This window comes from Chelonoidis abingdonii, chromosome 6 (genome assembly GCF_003597395.2).
Source record: "Chelonoidis abingdonii isolate Lonesome George chromosome 6, CheloAbing_2.0, whole genome shotgun sequence".
Lineage (NCBI taxonomy): Eukaryota > Metazoa > Chordata > Testudines > Testudinidae > Chelonoidis > Chelonoidis abingdonii.
The window spans coordinates 31,376,291-31,403,517 of NC_133774.1; the positions used below are offsets into that span (position 1 = coordinate 31,376,291).

Here is a 27,227-nt window from a genome sequence, read left to right on the forward strand (position 1 = left end):
TGAACAGCCAGACACCAGAGCGATTAGAAGAGCACAGCTAGGTGCGCTGTGCATCAAAGAGGCTTTGAAAACCAGTTTCATAACTGGCCAGGCTACAGGTGTGACAGTTGTGTTTCTCCTTGATGCAAAATTGCCCCCTTTGTTGAATTTACTTCCCTGTAAGCCAATCCCTCTCCCCCCTTCGACCACAATTGGCAAAGGAAATAAAGTCTCTATTGTTCTGAATCCACGCATTATTTATTTATTTTTTAAAAAGTGAGATCACTGACAAGGTAGCCTGGATGGAGTGGGGGAGAAGGGAAAGACAAGGCCACATTGCTTATTGTCGCCACACTACAAATTTAAACTGTTTGAATGACAGCGTTCTGTTGCTTGGGCCATCCTCTGGAGTGGAGTGGCTGGGTGCCAAGAGCCTCCCCCTCCAATGTTCTTGGACGTCTGGGTGAGGAGGATATGGAACTTGGGAGGAGGGCAGGCAATTGCACAATGGATGCAGCAGCGGTCTCTGCTCTTGTTGCCTTTCCTGCAGCTTCACCAGACGCCTGACCATGTCCATTTGCTCCCATGTTAGCCTCAGCATCTCCTCCTGTGTGTTCTGATCATGCTCACTGAATGCTTTCCTGCCTCTGCCATTGTATACCTCTGTGCATTCAGCTGTGCCCTATCAGTATGGGAGGACTGCATGAGCTCAGAAAACACGTCATCGTGAGTGCATTTTTTTCACCTTCTAATCTGTGATAACCTCAGGGACGGAGATGATACTGGCAGCATAGAACCATTTGCACCTGCAGGGGGGATAAAAAGGGAGAGTAAAATTTAAGATACATTTCTGAAAACAAAAGGGAGACTTTTTCACAGTGAATCAAGAAATTCACAGCATGTGCTTTAGGTACAACATCGCATTTTGCCTTTTATATTGAGCTCTTGCTGGTATGGTGACACATCACACGTGGCTGGGCAACAGCATTTGGTTTCCAGGCAGCCATGGTAAGCCAAAGGGTATGCGGGGTTGGCTTCTTCCACCTCCGTAACATCTGGGAATGGTTTCAAACTGCAGCACCCTCTCTTCCCATAGCAAGCAATGCTGGTTGGGTTTGCCATTTAAAAGGAGGGGGCTGTAGTTTTGGGTTGGACGTGGCTAATCTCCAGGATGATCCCTTTTAGCCAAATGCAAACAGCCCAGCATGAATGGGGTCCTTTTACTGTTCCCTTACAAAAATTTCCCTATTTCAACCAGATGACCATGAATGATATCACTCTCCTGAGACAGACAGAAAAGTAAAGACCGAATGTTGCATGAATGCGACCATAACCCTGGACCATTCGCTGCCATGCTTTGTACTGCAGTGATTCCAGACTACTTGCTACTGGCTTGGAATGGTAAAGTGTCCTACTGTGGAGGACAAAATAAGGCAGCCCTCCCCAAAAATCTGCTGCAAAGGCTTTCAGAGAACCTCCAGGAGAGCTTCATGGAGATGTCCCTTGAGGATTCCTGCTCCATCCCTAGACACATTAACAGACTTTTCCAGTATCTGTACTGGCTGGGAACGCATCCCAATTTTTCAGGGCAAATCAAACATTAAACACAATTGCTTTTAACCGCTTTTACAAATGTGCACTCACCAAAGGTGCCTTCTCTGCCTTCAGGGTCCGAGAACCCACTTTGGGAGGGTATTGGCTCCAGGGTGATGAAAAGGTCCTGGCTGCCAGGGAGAATGGATTCTCTGCTTGCCTGCTGCACATTCTCCTCTTCCTCCTCTTCCTCATCCACAAAATCTCCTCCATGTTGCAGGAGACTCTGCCCTGGCAGGTGTCCATGGATAGTGGTGGGATAGTGGTAGGGTCCCCACCTAGAATGCCATGCAGCCGATCATAGAAGTGGTATGTATGGGGCTCTGACCCGGAGCGACCATTTGCCTCCTTTGTCTTGTGGTAGGCTTGCCTGAGCTTCTTAACTTTCATGCAGCACTGCTGTATGTCCCTGTTGTAGCCTCCCTCCACCATACCATGTGCTATTTTGGCATATATATATATATATATTAGCATTTCTTCTTTTTGATCAGAGTTCTGCCTGCACAAATCTTCTCTGCATACAGCAATCAGATCCAGCATCTTCCATTCACTCCATGCTGGAGCTTGTTTGTGATTATGGGACTGCATGGTCACCTGTGCTGCTCAGCTCGTCACAATGACCAAACAGGAAATGAAATTCAAAAGTTGCCAGGTCTTTTCCTGTGTACCTGACTAGTGCATCGGAGTTGAAAGCACTGTCCAGAGTGGTCACATTGGAGCACTCTGGGATAGGTCCCGGAGGCCAATACCATTGAATTGTACAACGCTGCATCTGCACTACCCCAAATTTGACCCAAGAAGGTCGATTTTAGTGCTACTCCCCTCACTGGGGAGGAGTATAGCAGTCGATTTTAAGAGCCCTTTAGGTCGATGGAATGAGATTGGTTGTGTAGCCGCATTGCTTATAAAATCAAACCAATGTAGTTAAATTCAGCCTAACCCTGTAGTCTAGACCAAGGCTAAGTGACATGTCATTGTATTACTTAATGTGTAAATAAGGGGGAAAAGGTTGAGGTAGTTGGACGGGTCTCTCCCTCTGGATGCATCTTGTGTTCCCCACCAGGAGATAGGTTGCCGTTGTGTCACTTGAGAGCCACACTCAGTTTCGGTAATTAGTGAGGGCTGGGGGTGTTTTACTAGTCTGTTGCAGACGTGTGTAAGTGCTTGAGACTAAGTAAAGTTTAGCTTCAAGTGAGAACACTCGTGTTGTCCTGTTTGTGCTGGCTGTCAGTCAGTCAGATGGCCATCTCCCTCCAATTTATTTCCTGACACCACCTTGTACAGAGTAAAAGTTACCAAGAGCTTTGGGTTGAAAGAACCCCGGGTAACACATTGACTTCCAAGACGTTGCATGGCCATAAGTGAGGGCAGAATTGGACTGCCCCAATTTCACCCTACCTCTTACTGCCTTTCTGAACTGTTAATAACAGCAGTAACTGAACTAGAGACCAAAGTTACACTGTAGGAGCACGTCTTCTCTGCCACCATAGAACCAGAGCATCCCGGGTGAAATTATACTTCTGACATCAGTCTGTTCACATTCCCTGCACTCTTATTTCTGAACCAAAATATAGAATTTCCATTTGGTGGGGGAACTAGGGGTGGAAGAGAAGAATATTTTGTGGCAGCAATAGAACATCCAATCTGAACAAAAAGTGGGGGTTTTTTGTTTGTTTTTTGGTGAATCACTTCAAGCTAAACTGGGAGACTAGTTTCTTTCCATATTTCTGTGGGTTGCATGAAAGAAGGCCATTTCCTGATGCTTGCACATAGAGGAAGTATTTGCCTACAGAAAAAATCTCCTGATCTAACTTTCTACCATTTCTGGTGCACAAAATGTTCGGACAAATAATTTGAAACAGTTCATGCTTAATCACCACTTGTGCAGAATGATATTACTGCACAAGGAGGAAAGCAGTGCTGTACCTGTTCAAGAAAAATGTTTCCTTTCCCCCTTGCAGTTAGAAGTTGCCTACTTACCCCTCCCTCTCAGGTCTTTCTTGAAACTTAAATTGAACAAGAACAACTAAATTTAATAATCAGAGGGGTAACAATGTTAATCTGGATCTGTAAAAAGTGACAAAGGGTCCGGTGGCACCTTAATAAACTAACAGACATATTGGAGCATAAGCTTTCATGGGTGAATACCCACTTCGTCAGAATACCCACATGCACCTGACAAAGTGGGTATTCACCCACAAAAGCTTATGCTCCAATACGTCTGTTAGTCTATCAGGTGCCACAGGACTCTTTGTTGCTAAATTTAATAAGATTCTTATATGGTGCCCATCACTGGTCAACAAAAACAGGCAATCTGTGAAAAAACTGAAGAGGAAGTCTTCCCACCTACCTGTTAGTGCCTCTCCTCTGCTAAAATGTACCCATTTGCCAGTCTCTCTCCAGTCTTGTAACACCACCCTTCTCACCTCCCTGTGCCTCTACACCCTTGTTACAATAAACACTTCCAGCTTCTTAAGCTCTTCCTCTCACCACAGTGCTGCCATCTGCTTCGCAGCATCTCTTGTCCCCTCTGTGTTCCCACAGACTTCTTTCTCCCTACTACACTCCCCTACCCTTTGCACTGCAGTGGCTCCAGGTTTACTTCTTCCTTCAGTCTTTTAATTTGAGGTCACAAGAGCTGGTTGGAAGTTTCCCAAAAGAACGTTACTCTTGTCAGAAACTGCCAATTCACTGAAAGCAAAAAGTTTCGTGGAAACGGATCAGTTTTGATGACATTTCGTTTTCAAAAGAGAACACATTTGATTTTTCATTTTGAAATGACATTTTATATTATGAAAAAATGTAAAATGTCAAAATTGGAAAAATACTTTGATTTTTTATCAAAACAATTTGATCTGAATTTCCCACCCCCCCCCCTTTAGAATTTCATTTTTCTGGACACTTAAAAAATTGTTATTGTTCTGTTTCAAACAGTCAAATTCAGGGAACTTCTTATAAAATGGAAAATCCGCTTCCTGCCCAGTTCCAGGTGCTGATTTAGTAGGCAATCCCTATTGAGCAAGACACAGAAGCACACAAAACCTATGTGGAAATATGTGTACGTCTTTCTTAAGAAGAGAGATACAATAGAGCATGTTCATTTACTTTTGGCATGAAGGAAGTTACTTACGTGTAACTCAGCAAGTGGATATGCACAAATCACACAGCGAGCACCTGCTCTGTAATACTGTTTGTGCAACAGAAGCCAGAAAGGGACTTACAACATTTAGAAACCTTTGCCAATCTGCATCTGTACCAAGATAAGGACTTGCAGCAGTTTTGTATACATTTTAGCTATTCTTCACCATAACACACAGAGAAACAAATGACTGAATAAGAAGAAGAAACCTGATAAAGTAAATGTTACAGCATTAGTCCCCAGGTTAGGAACTTGGTTGTAACAGATTTAAAGGAGGTTCTGTATGCCAGCTGCTGGACATAGACGGGCCCCTTGGGTGCTCTCTAGCTCACAAAATAACTAAACAGCCATGTCCTTACACAGAGTCACCCGTTTGGATCAGGATCTGAACTTTGTGGTTCAGGCCTATCTTTAACGTTAATGCTAAGGATCTGCCCCAGCTCCTGTTGAAATCAATAGCAAAAGTCTGATATCAGTGGGAGTGGAAACAGATCCCTGCACAACGGGTTGCAATAGAAGAAAGACAATGGAGGACCACATTCTCAACAGTTCCATATAGCATGAGATCAACAGTGTTTTCTGCTCATTACTCAGATATACGTGCATCTCCAGTGTTTTCAAGAATACAATTAACTGGTTTTACTTTTCCGCAGGGATACATTTTATTTCTGCTAGCAGATAGAACTACTGCATGCAGAATAAAACCAACTGCTTCGAAAGTGTTACTAAGATTTTGCTAAAGTTTCACAGTATCATGTTCTTGCAGAGTTTGCAAAGCCATTTTTCTGCCCAGCCCTCTCCTGGCCAGTAGAAGTATACTGAGTATGTTATCCCTTTAAAGGAATATGCACACAACTTGTTACCCCAAACAGAGTTATCCAGACACTTCAACTTGAACACACTGCATTAGATAAAACAATAAAACAAGTTTATTAATTACAAAGAGAGATTTTAAGTGAATACAAGTAATGAGGCACAAAAGTCAGAAATGGTTACAAAAAAATAAAGATAAAATGCTTACTGGTGCCTAATTTAACTCTAGTAGATTCAAAGCTAAGTTTTCTCACCACATGCTTTCAGAAGTCTTACTGAACAAACTCTTTAGGTCAAGACCCTTCCCCCAGAGTCCAATCGATGCTTCCTTTGCCTCTTCAGTGGAGTGAAAGCAATGGGTCAGGAAAAGAAAGAGGGGTTCCTTGGGGTGTTTGTCCCTCCTTTTTTATAGATTCAGTCCCTCTCTTGAAAAAATTTCCAGCTGAGACCCAAGAGACAGAGTCTATGTGGAAGGATGTTCCATTGCTGTTTTTTTCACCTGTTTGAACTCATTTCTTGTCCCTTCCTGCTTGCTGACTGTTTTCTGCTTAAATGCAAATTAAGGCAAGCACACATTCTTTTGTTTAGGACACACCCGTCTGCCAACTTCTGTTTGGGCAAAGCTGTGGGGTTTGGAACATGTGTTAATAACACCATAGGGGAATCTTATAATTTCACAATGCTGCCACACATATTTTACTGGGACTATACAGACCAGCAAATTATGGGTTTTCAAATGCTACCTTACAAGGTATACTACGTACAAAGATTATTACAATAGTGCGTAGGGTCTGAATGCAGGGATATACTCTGTCACAGAACCCTCCTCGCCTTCCACCACTCCCTTCTGAGTTAAGTTCTGTATGTGTCTATAGTCAATTTAGATTAATTAAGCTCTTCAAGTCAGGGGCTATGTGTTTTAGCTTGTTTAATGTGCTTTGTAAACTGCTATGTACATTGATGGCCTGTCTACATACACACAGTTTGCTCTGCAAGATCCCAGCCAGTCAAGATGACCAGTTTTCAATGTATTCACCTTTTTCCTCAACAGGTGGCATTAGCTTATAGCAAAGTGAGTGATCAAGACATTTTAGTAGGTTTGCTAAACAGATGGTACAATAAGGCAATCAAAAAGGTAGGCCGCTGCCTACATCAGGGCATTCTTGCTGGAATATTTAACAATAATTGACTGTGCTCAAATACTAGGTGGTTAGTTGACATTATTTGAGTGGTCAATTGACCAGCTCCAAGCCTAGGCTGGCAATGCTTTAGTTACAATTTTGATTAAGGGGATGTAAATAATCTGTTGGTATGTTGGCTTGTGCTCCATACGATGCTAAAAAGAAATCACTGAATGGCAGACAAAAAAAATATCCAGCAATTGGATTCTAACCTGGTACTCATAACAATTGTCATGGGAGTGGGGGATGGGAGGAATGAAAAGCAAACATTTAAACTCTACATCAAGTCCTTTTTGAAAGTTTTAATATTGTGTGTGTGTAAATGGAGTGCTGGTGAGGGGGCCAGATTCACAGCTCTTTGGATCTGAAGCCTTTTCTCTTTTGAGCACAGGGAAAAGCAGCACAGACTTCCCCACGCTGCCATGGGTAACGTGCCTCAACTTGGAACCGCAAGAGTGAGAATTGTTAGCTGTGGAACTGAACTATCTGTGGTCTCAGGCTTCCAACAAGGATGCTAATTAGTGCCAAAGAGGATGTGGACTCTTGTGTACTAGGTACAGAACTGAAACTACCAGCTCATTGTAATGAGGCCATGAACAGCTGTCAAATGACAGTTTTTGGTCACTACTAAATTAGGTAGGATTTGAACCAGTGACTATGAGAAGAAAGGTCCCAGATCCCATTGCCAGTCACAATTACTTCACCATTTTACTGTCCTATTAGAGCTAATGTTAATCAGCTGACTGCTCTCCTTATTTATGTTCCAAAATTACTTAAAAGCAATGAGCAGACAGAGGTGTATAGCTTACAGTTGTGTCCTGCCTTTTCCAGACAGTCCTGCAGTTATCCCTCTACATGAGAGGGCTGCTTATTGTGTTCCCACACAGCAAGACACCTCCTGCAATCCCTCTGAGCAGTGGTGCTTCACCAATGCCTACAGCACCTGGTGAAGTAGAGAGCTGACTGGAGGAGCATCACCGGCAATGCATGACAATAGGGAGAGTTCCCCTGCTCAGCACTCCACTTTGCTCAGATGTTTCAGGAGTGTAGTTCTGGGTAGATGCCCTGCAGGAGCAGGATCCTAATGGGCAAAGCATACTGTTTGGACAGTGATAGAGACTACAACTGGGGTGGCAGAAGTACCCGACAGAGGCCAAGAGAGGGTTTGGAAGTGATCAAGGTAAAAGCAATTGGGGATTGAGCCAGGAGGAAGGTAGAGAGGGAAAAACAGGTCGAGCCGCAGAATGCTGGAAAGGCAAGGGATAGGAAAAAAGGGATGTGTAGAGTACAGAGAACAATGGGGGTGGGGAAGGAATGGAGGGGGCTAAGAGCGTGTGGGGTAGGAGAGCAGAGACTCAAGAATGGAGGATAAAGAAATATCCTGTTCATAGAAGATTTTAATTGCATATCTACTCACACACAAGCACAAAATGATACAACCTGCCTCTCTGGTATCTATTCAATTCAAAGTCCGTAAGGAGTTGATATCTGGACTTTGATTAAATTTCAGTTCCTCAGACATGCTGGCAGCCTCAACAGCTCCCAGAACTCTAACCATGTTTCATTTCAACGATTTTCTCAATGTTTATAAGGAAAATATAAGCACCTGCGAACTGGGACCTGTGGCTATTCATGTGAAGCAAAAAGAGTAATACTGGTGTTAGCTAAAAATGGGCACATCTCCAATCTGACATTTAAAAGCAACTCAGGCTGAGCTACTACCAAGCAGATTTGGAACAGCAGCATCACTCACTGCATAAAAAATTGAAGCAAAATGAAAACTGGAGATTAAAATAGCTTCTCAGTCCAAGCAAAGAAAACTTTCCAGGGTTACACAAAATGGCTGACAGAAACTAGATGAGGCAAAAAAGGCTTTGTGTCTCTGGTTCTAGAATCTGGAAAACCTACAGTTGAGATTGGATCCCAGTAATATTGTTTCCCAGCTCCAACTATTTGAAGTACAATCACAAATTAAAAATGAGATGGTGGAGTGTGCTGCTACCTGAAAGACAAAGGATTTGTGGGGCAGCAGTAGGAAACCTTGGTGATATCCTTTAAGAGTAACCTTGTCAATAGACTCCAGAGCCATACAGCTGGCCTTGGAAAGAACCCAGTGCCTGGATACAGGTCCTCACTATTCACAGGCAGAACCAAGAACACTGTAGCTTATATTTTGTAGTCACAAATATAGACTATGAAAATGGAATAAAATTCAATAGCTACAAACTTTCCTATGATTTAAGGCATTCTTCTTGCTACTATACCTGACACATTCTTTTAAACAAAGAACGTAAAAAGCCCTGCCTGCATGACTGTGGGTTTTATTTCCATAATCTGGACTACTTCTCTGAAGTAGAAAGAACGAACGAAAGAACAAAAGAAAGACTGGATGAGAAGATAGGAAATTAAACATAAACAAACCTATGTTGACAGAACATTACTAAGCTGCGACATCAAGCTCTCAAAAGGGCACTGAATGGATGGTGCTCATTTAACAATCAGCTGTTCAATATTTTGTTTTCTCATTGTTCAATATGTGACCTCCATGCCTTATTTAGAGCACATAATTCAGACTCTGCTCTAACAATCATTCATTTCTTCATGGGCTTTTCTAGGGTGTTCAACACTATAATATCTGAGTGCTTCACAAATAATCTATCTTCACAACACCTTTGTGAAGTGAGGATGATGGGAGTTGAGGCACAAGATTACAGTAAAAAAATATCCACTAACTTTGGGTCTCCCATTTGAGATGACAAGGACCTGATTTTTCAGAGTACTTAGCATTATATAGCACTACATATGTTCAAAGCATAGCTCCCATTGACTTCATTAGGCATGGAGTGTGCCCAGCCCTTCTGCAAATCAGACTCCAGTGTATGAATTTGGGCACCCAGAAAATGAGAAAAAATAAAACCAGTAGATCTCCTGCGAAAAACTTGGTTTAAGTGACTTGCCTAGCATCAAACAGGAAGTCTGTGGTAGAAGCAGGTTTGAGCATTGGCTTGCTAAATCGAGGGTTATGAGTTCAATCCTTGAGGGGGCCATTTACGGAACTGGAGTAAAAATCTGTCTGGGGATTGGTCCTGCTTTGAGCAGGGGGTTGGACTAGATGATTTCCTGAGGTCCCTTCCAACCCTGATATTCTATGAATCTAAGTAGGGATAGCATCTAATTCTCCTGGGTAGCATTCAACTGCCTTTGTTAGAGGGCTTTCCCTTCCCTGGTTCTTGTCATGCAGAAGTTCTAAGCACAGGCAATGCAGTTTGCCTTGAACGAAAAACCCCAATAACGTATTCCGAAGTCCTTCACACTAGTCGGGCTTATCTCTACACACCGATAAGAGTTTTCCCTTTCCCCTACTACCTCCCAATTACAGTTCTATACACTAATAGAACCTCTTCTTCTTCTTCTAACCCCTAGCTCCACACACCAATGGAACTCTCTCTTCCCAGTATCCTGTTTCCAGCTCTGATGCTGTAGAGCATTTACCCTGTGTCCCCCCTTCCCAGCTCTGACACTGCAGAGTCTTGCCTGTGTCCCTGTTCCTTATTCCCCTATTCCCAGTCCCCCATTACCATTCTCCTTCCCACTCCCATTCCCCATTCCCTTTCCCCCTCCTTCTTAGCAGGCCCAAACATATCTGCAATGCACACCCTTAGTCACACCTGTTATAACTTATGGTCATGTTCCGTTCTGGAGGGTCAGGAATTGAGGTCTTCATCCCACCTCTTTTGTACCCCAGGGGAGGGGTAAGGAGTGAGGCTGTGCTTTGGTCAGGGTAGGTATTTCTCTGGTCTTAGTGTTTTACCTCTCCCCCACCCCCAAGCCCTCCTTGCCCCTCCCAACTGGCTGCCTTACCTTGCTTTGAGATGAGGAGTCAAATGTGCGCTCATATTTAAAATTTTTGTTACAGCTAATGTTAAAAAATTATTAAATAGATAAGTTGAGAAAAGAGTGCCTGTACATCTGGGCATAGTGCTTAAATTTTGTATTTGTGGATAATCTGTTTTTAAAAGTCATATGATACATAGAGCACAATCAGCAATAACCCACATTCAGGTGAATAGATTTAACAGTACAGTTTAGATATTACAATCTGAATACTTGGGTACATCACTCATGAAAAGTTGTACAGAGATTTGGTTGTGGAAAGCAAAATATTGAGTGGAGACTGTCCCTCAGTAATTGAAAATTAGATAGGTTGTCCATTTAGATAAAAAAAACCCACAGTCCATCAGGAAAGTATTTGGGTTACTTTCCAGATTGTGCTTCTCATAGGCACTCCAACTCATTCCTCCTGCTATTGCCGATGTCCAGTGATGTGTTCTATGTAGATGTCCCTTGACCACCTGACAGTGTCTGACACCATGAGTTGCAGTATCAGCCGAACACAGCGTTGACCAGCTCCACATTCTCTCAGCATTCGCTCGTTACCGTGGACCCATACGCCGATGATCAGCACATGAATTTGGACCTCATGGTCCCCTACCTCTCAGAGTGTTGGCCAGAGGGGCATATTTTTCCAGCTTTTGAGCTTGGGCTTCATGAAAGGCTGGCATCCTGTTTCAAAAGGCACTGTGATGTCCACCATGATGACCATCTTCTGGTCCTTGTTGGTGATGACAATGTATGGTCGCAGTTGACTGTTGGTTCCAGGGATGGCAGAGTTTACAGCAACCTTCCCCATGGGTGGTGGGATGGCTCTGGCCAGGTGATCCTGGATGGCATTGTGTCAAGTTCTCAAGTGGGGCTTGCAGCTACACAAGACATGATGTAACCGCACTTCCTGCATCGCTCGTCCTGATTCCCATGGCAGATGGCTCCATTCAGTGGGACACAGTTGAGCTGGGCCCAGTGGATGAACCTCAAGTTGGCAAATCAGGTGAAGCTGCCCCTGGGGATGAAATTGTTGCTGAACATCACCTCAAACATCACCTCAAAGGCCTTGCCCTGGTCTGGCTTCCATTTCAGGTTTTCCACGTATTGGCAGTGGATGGCATCCTTCAGGGTCCTCTCCAGCATGGTTCTAGCTCTTGGAATGATGATGGTGCACTCCATGTTCTTCACCTGTGGCACCAGGACTCCCAGCTCCTGGTGTTCCTCAGACCATGTCCAGTGGCAGCTGATACACTTCTCCAGTCATTGCATAGTGTTGCGGGCACGAGTTCAGAGAGAAGCAAAGTCTCCCTTGCCTCTTCCAAATTCGCCTTCCAGCGAGCCGCTCAGATAGGTGACTACATCTTGGCTGGAGTGGCTCCTGGCGATTCACTTCTTCATGGCATCCTGCAGAGCACTTTCTGTGATGTTCCTCACCATGGCGTCTGGGCATGTCAGAAGGCGTGAGTGATCGCTGTAATGTCACAGAGATCACCCATACTAGGGACGATGGCATCGCCCTGCCTGTGAGAGATGTACTCCAATTTATTGCTGGCCCTCTGGGGAAGAAACATCCACTTCTTCACCAGCTGCCCAACGGAGTGGTCTGCCTTGTTCAGAGGTACCTTCGCCATGGCACATCCCCTCAGAACAAATGAGATATGGGGGATCAGGAAGGTGTTCAAGGCATTGATCTTCTACCACGGTGTCAGTAGGGAGGAGTCAATCCTTGCCAGGATCCTCGTAGGATCTCTGCAATGGTATCCTCAGGTGTCTGCTGGACACGGAAACCCGTCATCGTGTCGAGATGTTGGTATGCTTGCCCATCCTCAAAGATGATCATGGCTTCACTCTGGATCTGAAATGGTGTTGCCTGGACCGAATCCCTTCTACTGCCATCGATATGCAGGGATGCACATTTCCTGGCATTGAAGCGGAGTTCCATCCAGTTGGCAGCCTAGCTGGTGATGTCAAACATTTGTTGGAGACTCGGAGTTGTAAGCAATCAGGACCAGATTGTCTGCATAGGCCAGGATATTCACTCTGTTACACTCCCACCATACCCTGTAACACTTTTAGCTCCATCCCTTATCTGTCCCATTGTACTAAAAGCCCCATCTGGTTGTGGGAAATGCAACACACAGCATCTTTGTCCTTCATACATATTAGTAAGGAGGTAAGAGAATTAAAAGTCAAGCCCAAAATACTATCTCAGGCTAACAAACAAACAGCCTTAATCTTGAAACCATTCTCTCTTTTTGCCATCCCCTGACTCTTTCATGACACACCTTCCAACTTTTTCAACAAATGAAGAGGGGTTCAACAGACAACTTTACCTCACAACCTTGATTCATCCCCAGTGTAAGTCCATCCTGTGCACTGAATGAAGCAAGGGATCTCTGGCAAAAACAGTATGTGATCATGCAGTTAAAGACTATAATAATGCATATGCACAAGAGGCTAAATTAAAGTTGCACAGCCAATTTTAATTCTGGCACTTTCTAACATTTGAGTGCTTGATGTTCAAATCTTAACAATGCTCTTTTAACATAAGTTTTTGGTGTGTGTATATAGCATTTTACAAGCATTAATCAATTATTTCTCAGAGGTCTACTGAGAGCTAGGTAAGTATTATTATCCACATTTTACAGTGAGAACCTGAAGGAGAGAGATCAGGAGACTTGGCTATGGCTACATAGGGAGTTGGTATAAGAGCAGGGATTAGAACTCAGCAGTTCCTGCTTCCAATGCCGTAGCTCAGAGCACTGGACCATGCTTTCCTATTAATTTGTAGCCAGTGTAATAAACTTCAGTAGGAATAGAATCATGCAGTATGATTGCTGTTGCTGCTTCATTGGAATGTGATGTTTCTCATATAGCCCTTACCAAACAACTTATTTATGAACATCGAGCTGATTTTCATTCATTCATTTTGCCACACACCTTCCCAAGTTATATGGCTCTATGTAGTACAAAGGACTGGCTTTTTCACAATCATTTCTTCTACCTCTCAGTTTTGCAATAGATCCATATCTCTTTGTATTATTTTCTCTCCAGTCTTTCTCTGAAGTGTTGCAAATCCATATCATACAAATCGGAATATGAATTTACTACTGTCTCTCAACAACTCTTTACTCCATAATTTCATCCAAATCTATCATATCAGCTGGTGAGAAGATGGGAACTTCTGTTCAGGATACAGTGGAAGACTGAAGGGATGCAAAAGGGCCAAACATTTTCTAGCAATTTACCTGAAGCTAAACAAAAACCAGCACTGCTTCCTTTGTTTTCAGACACATATACAACACATACTCTTTTTAAAGAGGTACATAGCCTGAGGCCAACCAAATATATTACCATTCTCTTCCAGAGAATTACATGTACATAGATACAGTTATCCACTTTAAAATGTTACTTATAATATGTAAATACCAATTTTTTCTCTTCAAAACTTAAGTGGGCTTTGTGATGGACCTAGGCACTGGGATTAATTTTATCATCTCTTTATATACAAATGTATTGATAATTAATTGCACATTCTTTATGTTCAGTATGATAAGGTATCTCCTCCGCTGTAAAAGTTTACACAACTACTAGTTTACATGTTTTACAACCTTAAGCAACAAATGTCAGACAAGAGGTGAAATGCAAAATTGGTTTGATGTTAATGTGTAGGAAAGTAGATAAGCTTTATGCAAATTGTTTTTATGGGTACTTCCAGGGACACAAAAGTAAAACAACACTGTAAACACTAGACACCTCCGATCTATACAGCCATGAAAGAATATATCCTCTGATTGTCATGGGGTGAGGGAGGCAGTAAAATAGACCATTAGAAGTGCTAATAATGCCCCAATAGCTCTAGAGTTCACACTTTGGTAGAATATTAACATAAATTACAGTCCACTCTGGTTTACATTAGGAATTACTCAAATATTCTGTGCATCATTGATTGGAAAGGGACTAGAACCACCTGAGCACTAAACTTGCTCCACCTGAGCACTGAAAACAGTCTGCAGACCACAACTTTGGCAGCTTGTCAAAGGAGGTGGAGTCTGATCTGAAACCCATTAAAATAAATGGAAGGAGTCCCATTAATTTATCTGGGCTTTAGATCAGACCCAGGGAGAGGAGTGGTCTCTCATGTTGGCAGGTCACTGAGCAAGCAACAGGGAGTCTTGATTTCTTGTCTAAACTGGTATCTTCAACGACATCAATAAAGTAAAACTTAGGGAAAGTTCAGAGCTGCCCAGAATGAGGAAATGTCACCAGGGAAAAAACCTACTCTCTCCCTTCAGTACAAAAACATTCCTCCTTTTGAGATACTTCCTTGTTTACCTTGCAGCAGTGGGGAACAAGTGCTAGCCAGCAGTTCATTAACAGGGCTTGCATATAAGGATTCTGTAACTGTTCTGTGCTTTTGCACTTGATCATCTGAAACCTTTAGTGTAAGCAATTTATATTATGCGGTAAAGTAAGCAATTTAACTAAGCAGCCCTTCAGCAAATTGGGAATGTAGAACAAATGGACAAAGAAAAAAAGAACGAGGGATGAATCTCTGTCCTTAATACCCGATTGGATGAAACCCCTCTTTTTAGTATCATTTGTCTTTTCCTAGAAAAGGTATACCTATAGCCTACTGCGTATGCTTTTTAAAGAGATACTGATGTGCTGCCCATCTGCTTAGTGTGATATTTAAATAATAATTGTGTCACCCTATTGTGAGAATGGTTTCAAGAATGGGTCAGAAATTTTTCTTCTTTGCAAAACAGTGCCCATAAATCATCCAGCATAAGCAGAGCGAGTGAGAGACACTATAACTGCTGACTGTACAAGAATTCTGGGGAAAATGCACTCATGGGACACAGTCTTGGTGAGTACGGAGTCCCAGTTTATTAGATGGATATGAAATCAAACCAAGAACTGGTTAAAAGAAAAAAAAAATAATCCTGTGGCATTTATCAGAGTATGTTTGAGACAAACAGGTAGAACCTGTTTCCTCTTAATCCAGCCACAGCAGGATTGAGCTATACATATTAGAATAAGCTTTTCATGGTAACTGACCACTCATCTTACTCCATTCAGGCATTGCTTCAGCTGCAGAAAAGTCACAGGGAAAAAAGTCACTGACCATTGGGTTAAAATCCTTTTCACGGGATTTAATGTCAATACAGCATCTTTTAATACTCCAAAGACCTTTCTTAGGTTCATAAACTCAAAGGCCAGAAGGTTCCATTGTGATCACAGAACTGGGTGACTGTGTCTCAAAATGGCTGATAAAATCAGATAAGTGCTAAGTAATGCATACTGGAAAACATAATCCCAACTATATATACAGAATGATGGGATCTAAATTAGATGTGAACACTCAAGAAAGAGACCTTGGAGTCATTGTGGCTCAAAACATCTGCTCAGTATGCAATGGCATTCAAAAAAGCTAACAGTGTTAGGAATCATTAGGAAAGGGATATATAAGAAGACAGTAAGAATCATAATACCACAGTATAAATCCATGATATGCCCACATCTTGAATATCGTGTTCAGTTCTGGTCACTCCATCTCAAAAAAGATATATTAGAATTGGAAAAAGTCCAGAACTGGGGAGGCCAGCTAACTGTGTCTCAGGTGGGGTTGGACCCATCTCCCTTTAAAGGGTGTGATGGGGCAAGGCCAGATGGCTACAGTAAAGTACTGAGAAACAGGTATGTTAGTTCCAGGCTAAACAAATCCCTAGTACCCTGGTAACGAAATGGCAGTTGCTCCAGGTTAATCAAGGCACTTGGAGCCAATTAAGATCTTTCTAGAAGGCAGTAGAGATAGCTACTTTAATTAGAACACCTGCAGCCAATCAAGGCAAGGCTAATCAGGGCACCTGGGTTTAAAAAGAACTCACTCCAGTCAGCAGGAGGAGCCAGAGGAGAAGGAGCGTGTGTGAGAGGCTGGGAGCAAGAAGGCAAGGAGCTGAGAGTGAGAGAAGTATACTGCTGGAGGATTGAGGAGGACAAGCGTTATCAGACACCAGGAGGAAGGTCCTGTGGTGAGGATAAAGAAGGTGTTTGGAGGAGGCCATGGGAAGTAGCCCAGGGAGTTGTAGCTGTCATGCAGCTGTTACAGGAGGCACTATAGACAGCTGCAATCCACAGGGCCCTGGGCTGGAACCCGGAGTAGAGAGCAGGCCCGGGTTTCCCCAAACCTCCCAACTCCTGATCAGACACAGGAGGAGCTGACCCAGACTGTGGGTTCCACAAGAGGGGAAGATCACTGAGGAGAACAAATCCGCCAATAAGCGCAGGACCCACGAAGGTAGAGGAGGAACTTTGTCACAAGGGTCAATCACCTCGTGACAATTAGGAAAAAATGATTACTTATCTTTCATGACTGTTGTTCTTCGATATGTGTTGCTCATGTCCATTCTGTGTTAGGTGTGTGCACGCCCATGTGCACAGCTGCTGGAGATTTTTGTCTTAGAAGTATCCATAGGGCCATCTCCAGTGCCCCCTGGAGCTCAGTGCTCATTCATCGGTACATGGGGCACCGTGGTCCCATGCCCTCTCAGTTCCTTCTCACCGTCAACTCCGACAGAGGGATAGGTGTTATACCAATGTAATAAAAACCAGCAGGATCTTATTAAGAGGGATAAGGCAAAGATGCCACATTTGTTGTAAATATAATAATAAAGCAAAAGATAAAAGTAAACAACGTTGTTTGACTATTTATTCCTATTACTGCTTATTCCTTATTCACACACACATATATATTCATTCACACAATCATTCGTTCAAATTCTGTATAGGTGTTATAGTTACCAGCCTAGAAGTTGCTCATGCCAAGTTACTGGCCAGGTATCTTGGTCATGAGGATGGAGCAGAGTCTGTGTCAGGTGCACCTGATGCTCCTGGAGGTTGGCAGCAGAACCAGAGACTCAAAATCCTCAGTCTCTAGAGTCCATACTTATAGGAATTAATTCCTATGTTAGTCTATGGGAGCTGTTTCATCCTGATGTTGCTGACTCAGTCAGTGGATGGAACATTACTGGTGGCTCCACACTGTCCAAAGTCTGTGTTTCTCATCCTTCCAGGTGTCAAGGTGGATCCCAGTTTACCCTCTGGGGGTTGTCTTGTGGTCCACTTGACACATTCTTCAGCCGATGGATACTCCCTTTCTAGGCTGGCGCCTCCCTAACCATTCATGTTCATCAAGCATTCATCAACATACATTCCATATCTTAACCATATTTTAATTTACTGTCTCCACCACTTTCGGAGTGTGTGCTAATTTATAATGAAGTGAAAGTCACTTAACAGCTTATAGCGTTTGTTTACATTGTATCAATTACAGCTTAAGGCTCACAGCGTTCACTTCAAGAACAAAGTCAATTAACTTGTTTGTAAGTTTTACATAGTAATAGAGTATCTTTCACAGGACAGATACAATCAATGTTTTCTGCAGACAGGAGCTTACAAGTTTTAACGGAAGAACTAAAAGATTTTTGTACTTGGTGAAACTGGGTGGTCACTGTCACTTGGGGGAAATCACTGTTAGTACCTTCTTTAATATCCCTACATAGGAGGGTGGGTAATGGAATGGACATGATCAACACATCTCAAAGAACAGCAGCTATGAAAGGTAGGTAGCCATCTTTTCTTCTTCTTCAACTGCTTGTTCATGTCAATTCCATGTTAAATGACTCACAAGCAGTATCCCTGGAGGTGGGTTTGGAGCTCAAGGACGTGTTTGCAATACTGCTCTACCAAAGCTGGTGTCGTCCTGCGCCTGCTGAATGATGGTGTACTAGGGTGCAAAGATATGGACTGAAGACCAAAGGGCAGCTCTGCAGATGTCCTGGATCGGTACCTGCGCAAGGAAGGCCACTGACGAAGTTTGCGCTCTGGTGGAATAGGCAGTCTGGTAGAACGGTGGTGACACCCCTGCTTGTTCATAGCAGAACTTGATGCAGGCAGTTATCCACAAGGAGATTCTCTGAGAAGACTCCAGCAGACCTTTCATCTTATCAGCCACTATGACAAAGAGGTACGTTGATTTCCAGAAGGATTTTGTCCTCTTGATGTAGAAGGACAAGGCCTGCATAACATCCAGAGAATGTAACTGAAACTCCTCGTTAGTCTTGTGAGGCTTTGGAAAAAAGACTAGTAGGAAGATGTCCTGATTATTGTGAAACTGACACCACCTTAGGTAAGAAAGCTGAACCTGGTCCTTGTAAAACACCGTACAACGGGGTTCAGACATCAAAACTCTGATCTCAGAGACCCGTCGGGCTGAAGTGATTGCCTCCAGGAAGGAGGAGACCTTCCATGAGAGGAGCAGCAGAGAACAAGATGACAGCAGCTCAAAGGGGAGACCCACGAGCTTTGACAGCTCCCAAGGAGGGATAGGGTCATGAACTTGCAAGTATAGCCTTTCCAGACCTTTCAGGACTCTCGATTGTCATGTCATGCAAGAAGACTGATCTACCTTGGACCGGATGGTGGAAGACTGAGACGGCTGCCAAGTGAACTTGATTGACAAAAGGGCCAGGCCTGGTGGTTGAGATGAAGCAGTTAGTCTATGATGGATTATAGTGAGAACCAGAAGGGAGAAAAAGACTGTGGCCCAAGGCTGAACAGGTGAAGCGTTTCCACTTAGATATGCAAGCTGCCCTGATGGAAGGCTTCCTGCTACCCAACAGGATGTGCTGGACTTACATTGAGCAGATCTTCCTCCCTTTCCCCTGTGTTCAGCCACACAGAACCACCAATTCAGGTGCAGGGACGCTAGGTTTGGGTGAAGCAGACAGCCTTGGTTCTGTGAGAGCAAGTCTGGTCTGAGTGGGAGCGCTAACAGGGTTGTTATCGAAAGTTCCAGCCACATGTGGAACTAGAGTTGGTGCAGCCATGCCACAGCTGTCAGGTTTATCTTTGCCTTGTTCCGTTTGACCTTCAGGAAGGCCTTGCGAACCAGGGGTACTGGCAGAAAAGATGTAGAGTGGTCGGACAGGGAACATCTGGCGAGCCCGCAGATCAAGCAAAATTGCTTGTGTTTTCTGTTCTGTCTGGATGCAAATAGGTCCTCTTGGGGAGTCACCCACCTCTGCAAGATCACATTGACAACCTCTGGGTGGAGTGACCACTCGTGGCAAGAAGAGAAGGATCTGCTGAGGAGATCTGCCACACATTCTGGGCACCCGGGAGGTGCAACACCACGAGATGAATGGCATGCTGCTCACAAAAGTCCTATAACTGGAGACTCTCTTGACACAGGACCGATGAGCAAGCTCTACCTTGCTTGTTGGTGTAGAACATGCAGCAATTCTGTCCATTAGGATCTGCACTACTCTGCCCATCAGAAACACCTTGCAGGCCAAGAGTATCGCTCTGAGTACCCCGACATTTATATAGAGGGAGAGATCCTCCTGGGACCAGAGACCCTGCAAACTGAGGTTGTCAAGGTGGGCTCCCCACCCCAGATCCGAAGTGTCTGAGACCAATGTCACTGATGGGGATGGGGCTACGAAGGGAACCCCTTCCAACACTGATTATGAGTCCGCCCACAAAGTCAGGGATGACAGGTCCTATAAACTCTATTCTCTGAACTGGGGTCAGAGTTGATTTCTGTTTGTTTATAAGCAGGCCGAGCTCTTAACAGGTGGCTCATACTAAAGTGAGGCTGTGCTGGACTCGTGATCTGTCTCTGATAAACCAGTCATCAAAGTATGGACAGATCTGCACGCTTTGACATCTCAAGTAAGTGGCCACCATCACAATGCACTTTGTGAAGACCCTCCAAGCAGATGATAGGCCGAAGGGCAGTGCCATGAATTGGTAATGGTGCTGACCTATCATGAATTGGAGGAATCTTCTGTGTCCATGGAAAATAGAAACAGGGAAATAGGCATAATTTAAGTCGAACGTGGCATACCAGTATGCTGGATCCAGAGAGGGAATGACTGAGGCCAGGGAGACCGTGCGGAACTTCAGCTTCTTGAGATATTAGTTGAGGCGATGCAGATTTAGGATGGGTCTGAGGCCCCCTTTGGCCTTTGGGATTAGGACACATTGGGAGTAAAACCCCTTCCCCTTCAGTTCTTGAGGAACTTCCTCTACAACTCCTACCCATAGGAGCGTTTCCACTTCCTGCATGAGGAGTTGTTCATGAGAGGGGTCCCTGAAAAGGGACAGGGAAAGGGTGTGGGAGGACGGGGTGGAGGACAACTGCAGGGTGTATCCAGCTGTTATGCTGTTGAGCACCCAATGAGTTGAGGTAACCTGGGCCCATGCAATGAGGGAAGAAGATAAACAGTTCAGAAATAAACAGGGGGAGGGATCCTGAGGTGCACCCTTCAAATGCCTGCTGTGGGCCACCTGGCTGTTGTGCAAAGCCCAACTGGGAGGTCGAGGAGGATGGAGCAGGTCAGCAGAATTTACAGCCTCTGTCTCTTTTCTTATATGGTCCTTGCAAGGTGGACCCGAGAATCTAGGCTGTGGTGGTGGATGGAAATGTCTCCTACTGTCCAGGCCTAAGGAGCACACGGTGGCCCTGATGTCCTTCAGGACGTGCAGCTTGGTATCTGTCTACTCTGAAAACAGAACATGGCCCTCAAAAGGGTAGGTCCTGGATAGATTGCTGCACCTTGTAAAGACTGCGGCCACAAACTGTACCACATGGACACAGCTGAGGCCATTGACCTGGCCCCCAAATCAACTGCATCCAATATTGACCAGTGCCGAGGAGATGGAGACCAACGTTGTGAGGCCAGGAAAAAGGCTCTGGCTACTGTCTAGAACTTGTCCATAATGACCAGAAATTCTTGCCTCGAATCCTGAGACAAAGAATCCTTAAACTTGGCTAGATAGTCCCAGATATTATAATTATCTCTCCCCAGCAATGCCGGAGTTGGAGGCTGGCTGTCGAATACATTTTTCTCCCATACAAGTCCAGCTTATTGCATCCTTATTTTTGTGTGTGGCGCTCTTCCTGTCCTGCTCATTCATGGCAGACACTACCAGAGACCCAGGGATGGATGAGAGTACAAGTACTCATAATCTTTGGCCGGGACATAATACTTCTTTTCCTGCCTTTTTCAATTTGGAGACAGAGAAGATGGGGTCTGCCAGAGGGCCTTGCCCAATTTCAGCACCACTTCGTGAATCGGCAGCACAATCTTAGAAGTGGCCACAGCCACCAGCATGTCAGAGAGACATCTGTAGACTCCTTCAGCTCCTCTGCCTCTAATCCTAAATTTGAGGCAGTTCTTTTAAGGAACTCCTGGTGAGCCCAAAAATCATCTGGTGGGAGCTGGTGAGCAGGACCAGCGACCGCCTTGTCTGGAGATGATGAGGACAATGGTAATGCTGGGGGAGTGACTGGAATCCTCTTGAATCAGGGTAACTTCCCCCAGAGCCGAGGTCTGCATCTTGGTACCGGCATTGGAGTCAGGCTCCTGCATCTGGGCAGGCGGGCAATGCCATGATCTGCTTCTCAGATCTGGCTGTTGTTGACCTATAGGAGTAAGGCCCTGGTATCAGAGGAACCCCCCACAGGTTCCAATATTGCCAAATGTGCTGGTCATTGCCCTAGTGGCCAGACTCCCACCACAGGGCCAGCACTGAAGTCTGGTGCATACAGCGACCAATGCTTCTATGGTTGGGGAGGACTCCTCTCTTGGAGACCATGGTGGGGCTGTCAGTACCTCCCTCTGCCAGCTATGATGGGGAGCTGAGGAGTCGTGCTGGAGGGAAGGGGGTCCTGCGATGTGGCTTTGTGGATCAATACCATGGAGGCAGGGATCAGTGCTGAGATGGTGGAGAGCGTGGAGGAGTGGGGGATTGAGGAGTCGGGACCAGTGCCGGGGTCGGTAACCCATGACGAGAGGTTGGCAACCAGCGCCAATATAACAGAAATCAACATTGTGAGGCCAGCAATACGTGTCAGGGAGCCAGTGACTAGGAACGAGCAGGGATAGCTTTATGACCCACAAGGCCCCAATTGAAATACTCAGCGGCAGTCCAGGGTTTCGGCGGCATTTCAGAAGCAAGGGGTCTGCTCCAGGTCTTCCGCAGCACCGAAGGACACCCCACTGCTGAAATGCCACCGAAGATCCCTGGAGCGGGGCCCCTTAGGCGTGGGCTCAGGGCCCTCTTCAGCGCAGGGCCTGATTCTGGGGAATCGGTGGAATCGGCGCAAAGCCTGCCCTGGGAACGAGGAGCTGGGGATGGGGGGGTCACAGAGTTGGAGACTGAGGTTACGGCGTAGGAGACCGGTGCCAGAATGCTGGGGACCACTGCCAGGTGAGTGACCATTGCAACAGTGCCATGGGAGGGGTTCCCCTTGGAGGGGCCCGCCTTCACTGACTTCAAAGTTGAAGGAAGGTCTCGTGATGTGGATGGCACTGGTAGGGCTATCAGGTCCCTGGCCACCTAAAACACCTCCGGTGTCGAAGGAGCTAACAGGCGCAAGGGCCCCCAGGCGCTCCCAGGAGTTGGTAGTGGTTCCTTTTTGGGCTTGAAGCCTTAGATGGAGATACTCTATAGATGGCAAGTGGCCCGGCTCAGGTCCTTCTCCTGCCACCTCTTTATCTTTCTTTGGTGTGGGGCAGTGCTCTCGTTCAGAACACTGCCTTCCATATCACTTTCTCAGCATCAGCGATGGTGAATGGTGTCATAGTGAGCCCAGTGCTCATGGAGCACTCTGTACCAAGGTCGAAGTGCTCGGCACTGAATTGGAGTGGGATGGCTCCAAGGCCAGTCTAAGGGCCACTTCTATTAACAGGGCTTTTAGGCAAATATCACATCCTTCTGTATGCACTGCCTGAAGTGCCTATAGATCTTGCACTTGTTGACGTGTGTCTTCCCCCGGCCCTTTAAGTAACTTGGGGTGGGGAGGGGGTGTTGCTCACTGGCATGGGCTTGTGACAGACAGCACGCAATTTGAAACCCAGAGACTGGGTCATGCCCCATTCCTGAAACAATGTCCCTGATGGAACCACTATCTATCCTAACTTATCTAACTAACTAACACTAAAATATAACTATATACATGAATTGTATAATGAAAAAACACTAGGAGCTCTTCCAAGTGGCAAGAGAGAGAGGAGTTCCAGCAACCATCATGGGTAGCAAGAAGGAACTGAGAGGGTGTGGGTCTGGTGGCACCCCATATACTAGCACATGAGCGCGGGGTTTTAAGAGGTGCTAGAGCCAGACCTATGGATACCACTAAGAGAAAACTCTTCGGCAGCCATGTAAATGGGCACAAACACCTAACACGGAACTGACATGAGTAAGCACTCTAAGAACAACTATTTTTAGACAGAAAAATTAGTTTTCAGAAAATTTTCCATGAAAAGCAGACACTTCTTGTGAGAACTTTCATTTATTATTTATTTTAAATAAAAAGATCACTCAAAAAGTAAAGTATTTTGGCCAAAAACTGAAATATTTTGCTTTAGAAATGCTGCCATAGTGCCTAATGAGAGTTGTAGTTCAGTGATGTTATATCTCCATTCTCTATGGGTCACGCTTCCTGGCTGAACTACATCTACAACTTTCCTTTTCCAAAATGGGGGATGTAGTCTGTTTTGGGAGACTGGCCTGTAGAGGAGAATAGAAGCTTGAGGTATGCAAACTACAGCTCTCATGAGGCATTGTTTTCAAATTGAAATATTTCAATATTTGAATTTCTGCTCAAAAAGTTAAACTTTTTGTGGAAAAAAACCTAACTTTTCAACCTCTCTACTCACTATGTATTCACCTCCAAACAAAACCAAAGTGTCTAAAAAGTACTCCTAGAAAATAACCTGTGCAAGTTATCAGTGTAAAAGAAGACCACCAGAATTTTCTAGGTGCACTACAAAAACACCAATGAAGGTTTATTAAAAAATATGCTGACTGAAAAGATAATTCAATATTTTGATTCTCCATTGCTGTTAATGGAATAGCTGAAATATTAAATGTGAAGAAAAATATTTGACTGAGCCTTGGCATTTTTGGGATCTGCATAGGGAGTCTGTATGTCTGTTCTTGACCGTTAACCATTTTTGTAGAGGAGAGTGCTGTGTAATGAAATAGATTAAGTCTCCTCTCAGTTTTGCATGTCACAAATGAACTACTGGTCTCAACTTAACTCCTGCTGGATAGTGTCCACATCATACAAGCAACTGACAATCTACAGTTATTTGGGAGTTACTGCTCACAGTTTTGCCCTGCTAAGAGCAGAAAAATCAGAGTTGCTGGAGATTAAGACAAAGAGCAATCTTCCTCGACTGGGAGAATTTGCAGATCTACTGTACTCAGGGCCGGCTTGGGGCAGCAAAAATGGTAGATCTTGCCCTGACTGTACTTGCACTGTGGGCCTAATCCAAAGCCCAGAGAACTCTGTGGGAGTTTTCCCATTGACTTCAGCGAGCTTTGGCTCATACCCTACAATCTAGCTTTAGCCAGTGTTGTCACTTCTCATTTGACGAGTGCTACTCGCACGTCTTTACAGGTAAAAAAACCCCACTCATGCAAGCAAACTGACTCTTGCTGAATTTTCAGTCACTTTAAAGCACCACAGACTGCATAACCCCTATTCCTTATATTTGAATTTAGTGTTGAGACTTATGATGCAAACTATAATTATAGGTACGATGTTATGAAAGTTAATCTACATCAGTAAAATAGTCTTTTAAACAGTGTTGCATTCTAACAGCAAATTAGCACAGGTAATCACCATTTTCAAGAAATATATTCCACTTGCCCCTGAGGAAGCACCAGTACCTACTACCAACAAAATTAAACCACAGCTTTTTGCAGAGAGTACTACCATTAAGTATCAGTACCACATATGCACTGTTGGCCCCATATTGGTACAATTTAAAATACAAAAAAGCTGCATCTAATACTGTGGAGTAATGAGCTTGTGACATTGTCTGGACTGGCTCACAAGGATGAGTGCCAATCTCAGGGCAGACTGTTGAGAAAGAGGCAGGGGTATGCACAGACAAGCCCCCCAATCAGTGGTGGCACAGAACTCCTCTGGGCTGGAGTGGGGAAAGTGAGCTCGTCCGGCCCCGGGCTTGGGGGGATGACCGCTCCACCAGCCCTGGACTAAATCAGCTCCTCTGGCCACACGGGGGCAGAAGAGAAAGGGAGGGGAAAGGAAGGGGAGCCAGCTTCTCCAGCCACAGTGGAGAACTGGGGGGAAGAGAGGCAGCTCCTCCGGCATGCGTGGGAGGGGAAAGGCAGTTCCTCTGACTGTGGGGGGCACAGAAAGTGCCCCCTCCAAAAGCAGCCAAGTTTTTATTCCTGTGAATGCCCCTGGAAGTAGGGCATAAACCCCAAATTGATTGCGAGTCCTATACTTAGATTTCACCAACCGAGTAGCAAGTATGAACATCTCAAGCACTCATTTTTATTTCCTTCTTCCAGAGTTCAAACTGATGGGAGTGTTCACCTCTTCATAGCTCTGTGTGTGTGTGGAAGGGGAGCAATCAAAAGTCTGTTCTTTCGTGTTTCACAATGGCTCATTAGTTTTCAATGGGGCCTTCTTGTGTGCAACACCAGCATTTTACATTAATTAATGCTTCTTTCTTGTTTGGTGAGTTACACAACTACAGTGGTTTAAACTGCAAATACTCAATATAACTTTACACCATGGGATAGAAATAATATAAATGAGATTACTACATGCAAAGTCCTGCAATCATTTCATAAACACTAACCACATTCTTAAAAACACAATATCTATTTTAACAATGCTAACACACTTGAGCCAAACTGGTTTCCAGCTATGCATTTGTCAATGTTCAGTGAGGCCCAGTGGCCTTGGCATGAGCTGGCACTTGGTATGCCGGTGTCACAGAGGTCAATAAACAGTTTCACTTTACCAACTGTAATGCCCAAACCTTTTTTGTTTTAAATCCCAGCATATAGCAGGTCTTACCTTAGTATTATTCATTCATTATATCAAATAGTAATCTACCATCTTTACATGAATACTTTACAGATCTACCTTGTGCTACACACACGTGTCTCCTTTCATTTAATCCCACATTTCAACTTGTCTCTCCAATATCTTCACCTGGATATTTTTGCCGTTAAAATAGAAGTTTAACAAGGCCAAAACTGAAACTCTTACCTCTCTTTCAAAGCCATGTCCACTCTTCCCATTCTTTGTCACTCTTGAATGAGTTACCATCATCCCAATGACTCAAGTCAAAACATAAAATCTATCTTTCATTCTTTCCTCTCCCTTGACACAGACAAGCTGTGTTCAAATTTTGATGTTCCTTCCTGCATAAAATTTGTAACAAACATTCTCTATTCACACAACCAGACTGCTTACTCATCATCTGCTGTCTTGACTAGTATGATTGTCTCCTCTATATCTACAGCCTCCCTATCTCTCACATTGCACCTGCTGTTAGAGAGCTTATTCCTTCACTCTCCCACTTCCCTGGTCCTTCTCGCATGAACAGAGAGCAACACTACCCAAAGTCCGAAGGTGCAAACAATTCAGTGTTTATTGGGGTGAATTTCCAGCAAGCTTAAATCCAAGTTCCTTTTCCCTTACTTTTGAATCCCAACTTACTTCCCGTTTGCCCCTAATTTATATAGTAATAGTCACAGCTATACCTTAACCAATCATTCTACTAAAACTTACCTAA

General features: G+C 44.4%; 1 protein-coding gene across 2 annotated transcripts in view; it reads right to left on the minus strand.

Moving 5' to 3' along the window:
* CCL28 (C-C motif chemokine ligand 28) overlaps positions 1-26,894 on the minus strand; it is a 40,839-nt gene extending 13,945 nt beyond the window's left edge. The window contains exons 1-2 of one of the 2 annotated variants that reach the window (XM_032780830.2): positions 26,699-26,782; positions 12,921-12,981 (exon numbers count right to left, since the gene is read on the minus strand). In XM_032780830.2, coding sequence (XP_032636721.2) covers positions 12,921-12,981; positions 26,699-26,730 — 93 coding nt within the window. In that variant the 5' untranslated portion in view covers positions 26,731-26,782. Of the gene's footprint in view, positions 1-12,920; positions 12,982-26,698 lie in introns of both variants that reach the window. The other variant, XM_075066936.1, reaches the window with a different exon arrangement.
* Between the last annotated feature and the right edge of the window lie 333 nt (positions 26,895-27,227).